Consider the following 13,067-nt stretch of genomic DNA (forward strand, 5'->3'; position numbering starts at 1 on the left):
CAGGTGTAGATGATATGTGGCCAAGAGCAGCAACATTGTGAGAAAGGAGTCAAGAAAGTTCACTGAGCCAATAAACTATGTCACATTACTTTAAAAAAAAAAAAAATCTTAAAAACATTGAACATCAAAAAGTACTACTTCTGCTAATTACTACTCAATGACTAACTCTAGATCACCATCAAGATGATGAACCAAAAAGGCATCCTGGGGAAAAAAAGTCAATGAGACAAATGTAAGTAATTATTAGCATAAATCTATAAAAACTCTTTGAACTTTCTCTGTGAAATAATCACAGGAACCAGCAAACCAGGAAACCATGACATTTATTAACAGATTTCTGTTGGGCATCTAACAGCATGTTGCCCCACATAAAAAAAAAAAAAAAAAAAAAAAGAGTAACATGAATACAAGCACCATAGCACTGTGGAAAGGAGTAGAAACTGTCCAGAGGACTGAAGGAAGAGAAATGCTAGTTGGTGGGTTGAATGACAGTCTCAGAAGGGTATTGCAGGGATCCGGGTTTAGGCGTGGTATTGATATCTTCCTCTGTGATGAAGAAGACAGTAAGCTACAAATTGCTGAAAGGCAGGAGCAGACATTAAAACCAGTGAGTGCACAGGGCAGAATTACATCTAACATTTCCATCTGTTTGTGCTTCCTGCTAAATTCACAAATGGCAATAGCCTCTGCACAACGGAGAGATGGCAGGGTATTCACACAACCCTAACCACAACCCCGCTCACTTCTTACCTTGAAACAAACAGAGTTAGCAATGAGGAAGAAAATTAATTAGAACAGTAAAATTACCTTGTCAATTGGGATCATGAATTTAGGAACACTTTCCTTCACCAGAAAGTGCACCTAAGAGACACAAAAACCATGTACAAGCACCGGGAAAGCACAGTGAATACTGACATCTTCTCCACAGTGTTGAAATATCTACATTCTTGATCTTTGCCCCATACAAACCAGCATCCAAGTCAGAATTTCTTCTTCAATGGTAGTATTCCTTCCACACCCACCCCGCCCCCCCCCAGCTTAAGTCAAATTTGGGACAACTACACAAATTACTTTGTGCAGCCTCATCATCACAAGGCTAATTATGCATTCCCTTATTGTGTTTTCCTTGAAATTACAGCATAAACTCTTCTGGGCAAGATGCAAACCAGCCTCTGATTCACAACAAACTACCGGATGAAGATTACTAATTGGTGCACATAATCCACACACAAAAAAATAACCAGATACACCAAGCAGACAACAGATTGTCCTTAAACTGTGTTGATTACTGTTCATTTTTTCCCTTAGACGTGCCACCCTGCCTACTTTAAGGCATACTGGCCTGCAGGAGTTTTTGGTTTGGGGACCAATGACTCCCACTCCAGCCTTCCCAGTTCTGGTGGCTGTAAAGTACAAACTGTCAGACCGTATGAGAAAACTAATCCGGAAATCCTGGCAATGTGAGTGGATTCTCCAGTCAAAACAGAAAAGCCTCTCTGGTTCTGCACCTAGCAACTGACTGAAGCACAGCAAGCTGCTGGAGTAATTTTGTGTGAATGGCTCAGTCTGCGCACTGAATCATTCACAGCACCGTCTGTAAAAGCCTCTGTTATTTCTCTTCTTTTTGCAGGATAGAGCTAAAGAAAATTCACACGAACAGGAGAAAGCAGAGTCAGTGCACTGCACTTACTGGCATGCTGAGTGTCTCAAGGTAAATCAGTGGAGTCACTTGAGTTCAGGCTGATAGCACACAGCTTCAGATCTTAACTCACACCCTGAGTAACTGCCCCATCTAATGCAAGAGTAACCATCACTCTCCTACTGAAGTATTTATCTTTGTTTTACAATTTTAAAGCTACAGAGCAGAAATGAAGGATGGGTTGCACTATAATCTGAAAAGCCTAAAGAAATTGGTATCTCTGTAGAGTGGCATCATCTGCATTTTTGCAATTACTTTTCTAAGAAATAGCCATGTCTCATTTTTTGCTCCATTACAGAGTTTGGAGTTGTGCCAGTAAAAATAACAAATAAATAATAGAACATCACAACCTGAGGTTCTAATCTGCTTATTCTGGAAAGTACTTTTGTATTAGACCCTGTTGTTCAGATCTTGCAAAGATAATATTAATAAATAATAATCATCATTATCATAATCATTCTGCCATTCCAGGAGAGACTGCAGGTTCATATCCAAGATTACAGCTGCAGAACCTAACACAGTGATTTTGTAAGCACTTACCAAAACCACTACTGCTCCTAGTTTAACTACCACCAACTATTTATGATGTTATGCACAATACTTCAGATTTCCCATTTAGAATGACAGTGTTATGAACACAGTTGACATTTCACAAAATCAGTATCAGAGCTACAAAATATATGTTCAATCATTCATAACATCTTTTTTTGTTGTTGTTCGTTTGTCTGTTTTTTTGAGAGCGGAAATTGCATCTATTCTAAAACACATCAAGCATTCTGGAGTGTTGAAATCCACCACCCATGCCATTAGGACCACTGTCTGAGATCAGTGTGCCCTGTGCCACTGAACATTTATACTGACTGCTTCCCAGGCAGCTCCTGGCAGATAGAATGGCCCAGGAACCACTCCCAAAAGGCAGTTCACATGCAGCCTACTCTGCTCCAGAGACAACAGCATTTCAATAGCCTCCATGCCTGGAAACAACATGCATGTACCAATACAGCCTTAACTTCATGCATCAATTTCCATAGAATTTCACTATTAATACTGAAATTGCCTGCTTTTTAGGCTCCTTAGACTTAAGTTATTAAATCCTGCTCTAAATTAGCCTGACAGTGTTTGGGCTTGGGGAGGTAGGGGGATTGTTTTTCAATCCCCTTTCTTACTTGCTTCTGTTGCAGTTGCATGAAAGACCAACCAAAATGAGGGCATACGGACTGACTGAATAAAAAAGGTTTTACGCAGTTTTGTCAGAAATACAAAAGTCATGCTTGCAACTCACGCACTTGCATAGTAAGCTTGTATGTTACAACATCAACCCAAAAAGAGAGAGGTGCAAATCTAGATTTTTTTTTTTTTTTTTTTTTGAAGCATAATTCTCTTCCAAAGAGAGTTGCTATGGGAAAAACATACTTGTGAGACCATATGTTTGGGAGGAACAAAGAATGTCTTCAGTCCAGATTGTTTACTTCTTCTAGAGTTTAAGTAAATAAGGGAGAAATAACAAGTGCTTTAATGAAGATGTTGACTCGTTTAACATTTTTCCAAAGAAAGCTTTTAAAGAGCAATCATTTTGTTGCCACTTAAGACTTACTTAAGTTTTGAATTGTAACAGTCTTGAATAGCCAGATTTCCAGTTCTTGCAGCTTTAGGAATTACTTGTATTCATGAACCTTTCTGCTGAAAAATAAGTCATTGGATATAGCCCATATCTTCTCATTTCTGGATGTGAGCAACCTTGAGAAACATGCTTACCATTACACATATTTGTATGATACATTTTATCTCAAGTTTCCAGCTATACTTTCACCCAGGGCAATTATTTCCTCTAAATGTAACATTAGTAGAATATTGACGTACACTCTTCATCCCTGGGTTCTTCTTTATCAAGTTACTCAGTAACTCCCACAAAGAGCAACCATGAATAGAGTGATTGCTTCTCACACTTGGCCTGCTACTGAAATAGTTAACTGTGAACTGGATAACAGCATCTACCTTGACAGAAGACTGAAACAGCAAGAGCTGATTATTCATTCACCTCCAACAAAATCAAAGTATTAAACCCTGAAAAGAGGAAATCAGGAATGCTTTTTATGAGCTGAGTGCTTGTAGCTGGAAAGAATAAAATAAGCTGAAAGTGGAGGAGGAAAAGAAAGAATGTTTGTATGATTTTTTTAATTTTTATGCCAGAAAGAAAAAGATTTAGTATTAATTTAATTGCTATGGAATTATTACAAATGAGTTTTCATTACTAGACAAAGAATTAAAACAGAATAACAAGAAGGTAAGCCAATCTGGACAAAAAGATAATTTGCAAGGTCTAGAAAAGGGCACTAAGAAAGCAAGATTAGAGAGAAAAATGAGGCATAATAAGCAAACAAGCAATGAAGGAGCAGACAGGCAGCTTTAGCTAAAGGAAGCACTATGAGGAGATATTTTCCGTATGTAGCATAGAAAGACACAGAAGAACTCATCTGGTGACAGCTTAACTTTAACAAGAAAAGGAGAGAAAGATTATCCAGATGTTATGAACCTTGCCAACAGGTTGATATTATCCACACCAGAGGCTGGTGAAAAGGGGGGAGGGGCAATAAAAGAAAAAAGGTGGGGGGGGGGGAGAAAAAAAAAAAAAGAGAGAGAGAGAGAGATCATAAAAAAGCCATTTCCAGTATGTTTGATTTAATGAACCTAAATACCCAAAAGGATGGAGACCTTTACTACAGAAAATAGCATTTTATCAGAGAAAGAATCAACCTCCCATCTTCCCAATCCAGCTGACTTTTTTGAGGTGGAACAGTAAAATCAGCTACCATTTTTCCCATTCTCTAAATGTGTAATCTTATGCTTTTTATATACTGTCAGTTCCAGAGGACAAGCAACACCCATACAAGCAAAATCCAGATCTCCCTAAATGTCCTTCCCACAGAAAAAGCACAAACCTCTTTTTTTTTTTTAAGATAATTTCAGGGACACTGATGTATTTTGTTGAACCATTCATGCATTTTACAGAAAATTCAATCTAGGCAAATCAAGTAAAAAGTGAAAACATGGTTACTTCCTTAACAGTGATTCACTTGGGCTCTAATCTTGGGCCAAATGATTCTGACAAACGATCACTTCTCAGCTGCTTCACATATTAGGTCTGTATAAAGGCACTAAAGATGCTTAGACAGATGAGAGCATCTCAAAGTGAAAGAAGGCTAACTCTCTTTAAGGGGTTGCCAAAAACACGGTCGAGACAAATGAGCATCTGAGTTCACGCAAGCAGAAAGCAACCTGCGTCTCACAGGAGACACTCTCCAACAAACCAACAATTTGAAGTTTGGAGAGCTAAGCTGTCCTGCACTGCATTATCCATTTTCCAGTTGCCTTTTGTTATTCTTACCGCTCCCCTCCTACTGTTCAGCCGGTGCCCAAATATGCATGGCAACAAAGAACATAACAATTTTGTTTCAAATCTATAAAGAAAAAGAGAAAGGTGGGCAAAAATGAAAAGATTATACCAACATTTTCAATTAATAACTACCCTTTTAGCTTTACACTGTTAACTACCTACTTCATGTACAGATACCTGCTTTTTTCATACTTTTCCTCCCACATTGTAGCACCAGGCCCTACCAATACCTTGAAATGCCAATACATTGAAATATTGGACTACACTGTGTTTACTAAAATGGATGTTCTTCTTCAGCATTGGATCAGGCCAGTCCTTAAGCACACGGGTAAGTAGCCCATCTTTTTATACTAGCAACAAAAATTCAAAGGAAGACACCAACTACAATCTACAGGAAATAAGTAAAATGAAAAGTGAGAGCACTCTTACCAATACGGGATTTTCAGACTTTGTTAAAAATTTAACAACACAGAGTGTGGAAACAAAACTAATTCAGCACTGTTAGCAAACTTTATCCAACACAGAAGCAATTCATCTGTAGCTTAGTATATATTGGATAAAGTCCTGCATAAGCTAAAAATTTAAATATTTTCATTCAAAAATAATTAAAAGAGAACAGGAGAGTTTGTGAAGTGGTAGCAACACATTAGCATTACACGTAGATATGTGCCTCTCCCCTACCTGGGATACAGCAAGCACTGCTAAGATACCACTGAGCTTCACAAACACTTATCAAAATCCATCCAGATAAAGTAATTACTTCATTTATAAGTAAGAGCTCATAACACCCTAGTAACTTTCTAGTAACACCGTCCACTCACTGTTTCACTTCCAGCCCTGGAAGAAGCTGAGAGCACATCTGTAAGTGCTACTGAAAAGAAAACACATTACTGCAGATTTAATCAAACACATGAAATGACAACAGAAGTAGGTTTAACACACAGTCTTAGCTTAATTAGGCAGGCTTTTCACCTGCACCTCTAGCCATGTGTACCTGTTGCGATCGTACAATTAGAGGATCCAGCACAAAGTTAAGAATACAAGCCCTAGTGTGCATCTTTTAAAATAGATCAAGAAAACATGGCACAAGATCCCTCCTCGCTTGCATCCCCTTCCTTATCTTGTCTTACTATTTTGAACCGTTCCAGCATCATCCCCACAGCTCAAGGCGCTTGCTGGTTACGGCTCTGACATCGCTTACAGGATAAATATAAATTCACTAAATCTCCTGCCTGCTGTCTGCATAATCCCTTAACCTCTCGCTTCCCACTGTCATGGTTCTTTGCCTTGTTCTCATCTCTGACCCCTCTGCTTCATTCATTTTGCACGCACACTTCCCTCTTCTACTTATTTTCCCAAATCATCAACATATTCAGCACATCTTCACAGTGAGATTCTTTTCCCTATGGACACTGCTCTTCTACTGCACAGCCTGCTTCAGCATGTTACATTGTTTTCTACACTTTATTGAGGGATGGGAATTTTAAAAAGAATTCTTTGGTTAACAGATTTCTATTAAACTTATCATCTTTTGGCAAGATACAGACAAAGAAGAAAATATTAAGCAAGAACTTAATATTCTGTTTTTCAATGTGTTACAAAAAGAGCCAGAGAGAACAGTGTGCACTACTAGCCAAACTACAAGCACCAGCACTCACACTGCACATGATCCTGCATTAGGAGTAAGAAAGTGCAAGGCCATCTTATGCTACTGGATCATCCCTGGCAGAAGTAATGACCCTTTTCAGACTTCTCCACCTTCATTTTCAGCTAAGGGCTAAGAACAGAAAACAAGTAAACCAAAGCTTTGCTCCATTTGTTTTCTTCCTGATTTCTACACCAGCTTCTTAAAATTATGTCTCCCTCCTGCTCAAAAGTGGGACATATCCAGAACTTCAAGTTTGTTCTTCTAAATGACAGCGAATAGTCATTTGGATGGGTTTTAAAGGAAAAAAAAAATAAATAAAAAGAAGTAGTGCAGCCAGATGATATCTTGGGGGATATCTATACAGATTTTTGTTTGGGGAAGTTCTTACAAAGCAAAGCCTCTGACATTATAAAGGCTCCACAACAATGCAATGATTTTACATATGGGCTGACTGCTGCACAGGGAGACCTAGCCATACAGTATTTCTGCAAACAAACACAGAGAAAGCAAAGTTCACTAGTGTTGCCATTAATAAGCTCCAGCAGAGAGAAAAGCTCATTCACACCAACCTCATTTCCAGTTTAATAAAGCTGGAACTGAACAGCTCAAGGAGTCAAGTAGAACTTTTATTAAATTAAAAACTGAATAACATATTAAATGTCACATTTTTCTTGATAGGGACTTTTTTTTTTTTAACTTCTTACAGAGAAATAAATTTAGAGCTGTAGTGGTTCCTAATACATGCTTACTCATAGCTTAAAAAAAAAAATAACAAAACACTAGTAGCATGCTCGAGAGACTCTTCAATTAAATGTGGTATACTTAAGCCCACACCTTATATCAAGCACACAAGTGGAACTACCAAAGGCAGGGTGTGCTCACTTATTTAATAATGCTACCATAACAGGACCCTGACAGCTGGCTTTACTCACTACATAAGCACAAGAATGTGCAGAATAAGCCAGGAGGAAAAACAAATAAAATAAAAATAAATTAAAAATAAAAATAAAAAATCCTTACTATTAGCAATATTTAGGTTACTGTCAGCAAAAGGTTAACTAGATGCATGAACTTTTTGCATTAAGCCTGCAAAAAGAGTGAAGTGTTTGTTATCTCAGTGACTCAGAAAATAAGTCTCTCACTAGTACCTCCAGAAAGGAGGTCTTCCCGCTGCTCCAGTCACACTTCCAGTACCTCTGAAGACCTACTTCCCCCACTGCTCTCCTTCAGGCCTTGGTTCTGTGCTGCATCAGGCAGTCTGCACAAGCAGGTCAGCTCTCCTTTCTGCAAACAGGGACAGACAGTGGCCGCTGGCCCTCTGGGTGGTTTTTCATAACCTCTCTATTTCAGTCGTGCCGCTACAACTTCACCCTAGTGCTGCTGTAAGACTGTGCAATGCACAGGTCCTGGGGAAGCTTCACAAACAAGCAAAAGACACGGGGAAAATAAACGTCACCAAAGGAATTAGTTTAGCGTCCCTTGGGCCCCAACCCATCACTGTGCCTGTCACCACATCAGCTAATTTGCAGTCATGAAGTCTCTCAGATGAAGAGGACGACATGCTGAATCCCGACCCCTGAGCGGGGAACCTAGCCTTGGGCGACTTGGTGACCTACATGGCAGTCGCGCAGCTCGGTAACTAGTTGGCCGGAGCCTGCAAACGCGTGATTCATCTCTGATTCTCCCCACACCACCCTGCATGCTGTCACTGGACTGCTGACTGCAAAATGCAGTTTCCATAAGCTGGCACTGTCAGCCTCCTGTGTAGCTGAAGCACTGCTTTGGAAGAACTTTAATATTAAAAAGAAAACTGTATTTTATGTTCCTACCTAAGCACTATGAAATTCACATAGCAAAAGTATAGATACACATATATATGCTGCTGCACCTGAACACATCTCTTGTCTGCTCTTCCCAGTGCTACCTCACAACATTTTAACATTTTAGCCCAGAAACTGACTGCATGTTTTGCAGGGTCTGAGATCAACAGCGCAACCACAAAGTTTGTAATTAGCAGACACCTCAGTACTGGGGTGGTGCTGGGTACCATGTGTGCAAGCCAACTACTAGAAAGATATAAATGAAAAAGCAGGAGCTGGCAAAACTAGGAGGGCTAACACACAGCATGCCATCAGCTACATACAGAACCACTCAGACTCTCTGCCTCTTTCCCCTCTGTTCCCCCTGAAAACTCACAGCCAGAATTTCACTGTTCTTTACTGCAACCTGCATCCTTAAGAGACTCTGTTGGCATTTCGCAGTGTTGTAGAATTAGGCTTTCTTATCCTCTTAATGACCAAAACACAGCTGTCCAACATGTTCCAGCTGGCACAACCCTGGCATCTCTGCTGCTAACCCAGCAGCACATCATCTGGGCTATTTTGTCCCGCTGAATATGCATGCATCAATAATGCATTTGTACAACAAACTCACAACTTTTTTTTTTTCCTATCACTTATAAAACTGTAGTATTGTGAAAGCTCCTAGCAAGTATTATCTGTGTTACAAAGTTCAAATATAGATCTGTTCAAGAGCCTAAAGTTAAAAAGTTGAGTGGTTTGGGGTTTATTAATGTCTAGTGTCTCAACAGTTACACATGTATTAGAGGATAAATAAATAGTACAGCTAAGTTATATCTCCTCTGTATATACGTAAGGGGTAGTGACCTGTACGTAGGATTAGGCAGTTTCCCTTAGGCAAGGGAAAAGAGCAAAATGTAACTCAGAACCAGGAATTGTCCTCATTTAAGTTGGGTGTTTCTGTCAAAGTGGCCAAGAGCAGAGTACTTCCTAATATCTTGATCTGTATTTCCATGGTGGAATTTCAGCTGAAAGTTGCAGGAAAAAAAAATGCATCATTCCCACCTTTTATTTATTTTTGGAGTGCTGATTCAAGAAATACAGTTCTAGATGAGTTAGCTGATAATAGAATTGGATTTTCAAGGTTATCCTTAGAACCAGAACAGTTGAGATATGTTGAACTGTGGCACAGAACACAGTTCCTCCGCACACCTTAGAGGTGGAATGGGCCACAGCAATGCAGCACAACTCAACCAGCTCTGAGCTCACTACCTCACCTTGCACAACAGAAAATGTAATGTAATGGTTGGGTTTTTGTACCCCGTGGGCATCAAAAGGGCATACTCTTTAGCACAAGCAAGTCTGTTGAGCACTTTAAATCTCCAGAGCTGTAATGCTTCACACCATCTCATGTCCTTATTTTAAATTGATTAATTTTTGAAGATACCAGAGAAGTTACGCGAAGTTTGCATTAGGCTCCGAGAAAGGACTCTGAAGGCCATTCTGCTTCTTACACATTAAAAGCCATGATCTCATAACCACGCTATTCATTAGCGAGAGCATTACCATGATATGGGTACAAGATGTTTCAGTTATTTCCTGTGACTTCCAGGCTCTGTACTGACTGAGTGTCACTGCCTTTAAATGGCCCCACCAAAACTAACAAAATAAGGAACTTGGTTCAAGTGGAAAGGTAACTTGTGTCTCACGGCACTTTATTTTTCAGATGCAGTTGGTCTTTGTACAAGACTGCCGGTGTGGCTTAAAGCAGTGGGTGTCTCATCCTACCACGGGGGAAAAGAGAGCAAGGGAGACCAGCTGCGAATGCTGAACAACTCTGCAGAGGACCACTCGTGGTTCCTCACCTGGCCACCAAGCTCACCTCGGTGCCCCTGCTGATGCCCCCGAAGCGCCGATCGGCGCAGCCTGGTTCCTACCGGAGTTTGGGTCTCGTCAGGAGCCTGTCCGGCACAGGCAAAACACCTGCACGCCACAAACGCTGCCCACCCCCTGAACCCCACCGGCTGCTCGCCTCTGCCCGCTTCACCCTTATTCCCCGCGGGGATCGGGGGGCACCCCGGGTTAGTATCGGGGACCACAGCAAAGTTGCCTCCCCGCGCACAGCTCCTGGCACCGAAAGCCCTCCGGAGTGGGCTGGAGTTACCGCCAGCGTCTCACCGGGAGCTGGGGGCTGTGGGGTCATGGTGCTGCCCCCCGGGCTCCGCTCGCCCCCGCCCCACGCCGCGGGCCTCGCCCCCCGAGCCGGGCGCTGCTCCCCGGACCCCTCCCCAGAGGAACCCCCGGGGCGCCGCCATCCCCGTTCCCCCTCCTCGCCTGGGCGGGCTCCAGCCAAGAGCAAGACCAAGACAGGAGCAGCCCCAGCCCCAGCCCCAGCCCCAGCTCCAGGTGCGGGGGGCGAGGAGCTGCCGGTGCCGGTGCCGCGCCCGGGCCCTGCGTCCCCGATGCGATGCGATCGGATCCGACCCGAGCCGCGCCGCGCCGCCTCTCTCCTGCCTCTCCCCGCCGGCACCTGGATGTGGCAGGAGATCTCGGAGTCGTCCAGCAGCCGCACGGTGCATTTCATCTCCGGGCTCAGCGACCTGATGCTGGAGCTCCGGAACCGGATCATCCCGGCCGCCCGCCCGCCGCCGCCGCCGCCGCCCCGCAGGCAGCCGCAGGGGGCCAGCCTGCAGCGGCGCCCGGCCGACCGCGGCACGGCGCGACACGGCACGGCACGGCTCGGCACGGCTCGGCACCGCCCCTCAGCCCCGCGGCGCCCCGCGGCCGCCGCCGCCCCCCGCCATCCGCCCGCCCGCCGCGGCCGGGGCCGCCGCTGCGTCAGGCTGCGCTCCGCTCGCCGGCCGCAGCATCCCCCTGCTGCCACCGCCCCCGGGACGAGGGGGGTCCGCTCCCCTCCGAAACCCCCCAGCCCGCCCCCTCGGTCCCGTCGGTGCCGGCAGGTTGGAGGAAAAAGTGATCCTCCCCCCCCCCTTCCCCGCCGCGGTGTCCCCCGAGGTCTGGGGACCCCCCGGGAGCGTCCCCCCCAGATGCTCAGATGCTCATCCCCCCGAGCAGCCTGCCCGCCCCGTGGGGCTCCGGGTGTCCCAGGGAAGTGTGTGTGTGCCTGGGGAGGGGGAGATAAAGCAGGGATGGCCAAGCGAGGCGGGTGTGCTGTCAGGAGATGGAGAGCGTAATGCAAGTTCGCTTAAGAGCGCGAGTCTCGGAAACTTGTCTCCTCGGGGAAAAAGGCCGGTCCATTAGGGAGGAACTGTCTCATCCCATTTGTTGTGCAAGTGGGAAAGAAAACACATCACCCGGTGGCTCTGCTAATTGTGTTCGCCATCATAAAAAGATGTGTGCATATTTCCAAACCTTGTAGGCTGTGCAGGAACCAAGCACCAAACCTGACAAGCCTTGGAACGAGGATCAGCTCTGTGTTGAAAAAGGGGTGCATCCTTTCTCAGTGTGAAATGAAAAGCAGACGGTGTGATATGGGGTGTGACTAAAATCCCACAACGAGTGCTAATGGCTGCGCACGAGGGGTGCTCCACTCATTTTGCCTTGCTATCCTTGTTGACCTGTAAACTTCCATATTCCGTAAATAGTTCTGCGTGAACTTAACGATCTTTGGAAAATCTGCTGAAAAAAAAAAAAAAAAGCATAAGCACCACTACTCAGGTAAACTTGTCCTCTGGCTTTCTGCTGGACTGGTAGCAGCAGGAAATACAGACAGCCACAAGCAAATGGGAAGTACCTAATGCTCACTACTGCCAGCTAATACATATGCAAAACCCTTAAATATGGAACATAAAAGAAGAGCTGTACATACATGCTTCTTGTAAAAGATAAACACTTCAAATTATGTAGTGAACAGTGAAGCCAACCAGTAAGTACCTGAAACAGGTTATGAACCTCAGCAGGCACAAGTTAAAGAAGATGGTCATTATTGGCTGAGACACCAGTTGTGGGTGCCCACTCATTAATAACAGAGAAACACTTCTTGTCTTACCATCCTGCAGCATGCAAGCTCAGTAGATGTGTGATGTTTGCATGTGGACTGACTTTGAGGCAACAGATTTTCCTACCTACAATGGAGAAGGAATCTGTTCTTTCTATGGCATATATTTTACCTTTGCCTCCTGTCTCTCCAGCACGCCTTTCTCCATCTAGAAAAGAAACAAGGAGGGAGCTGAACCAATGACGAACTCAGGTTTTAGGCAGCAGGTTAAAGTTTACCGGTGTCAGAGCATTTTTCGCTCTACTCTCAGAACCACATGGAGAGGACCAAGCTTCCCAAGGGTTCTCAGTATTACAGAAACAGTGACGACTGCAATACAAAATACACCTCTCCAAGCTGGCTCTCACACAGTCAGCAACTAGTGTGTACCAACAGCAGCACAGCTGCAGGGGACAGAGCTCAGCAGAATTGTACTTACCTGGTTTAAATACAGACCACTTGCATTTTTTTGACACTTTATTTGCTTTTGTGATACGCCCTACCATGTGGACTTGAGGTGCTTGGGAGCC

At 43.7% G+C, this 13,067-nt stretch overlaps 1 protein-coding gene across 1 annotated transcript in view; it reads right to left on the bottom strand.

Annotated features, from left to right (window-relative positions):
* Positions 1–11,232, bottom strand: part of FRMD3 (FERM domain containing 3) — a 154,614-nt gene extending 143,382 nt beyond the window's left edge. The window contains exon 1 of the mRNA XM_082782496.1: positions 11,071–11,232. Within this exon, the coding sequence (XP_082638622.1) occupies positions 11,071–11,169 (99 nt within the window). The 5' untranslated portion in view covers positions 11,170–11,232. The remainder of the gene's footprint in view (positions 1–11,070) is intronic.
* Between the last annotated feature and the right edge of the window lie 1,835 nt (positions 11,233–13,067).

This window comes from Aythya marila, assembly GCF_965140915.1.
Source record: "Aythya marila genome assembly, chromosome: Z".
Taxonomy (NCBI): Eukaryota; Metazoa; Chordata; class Aves; order Anseriformes; family Anatidae; genus Aythya; species Aythya marila.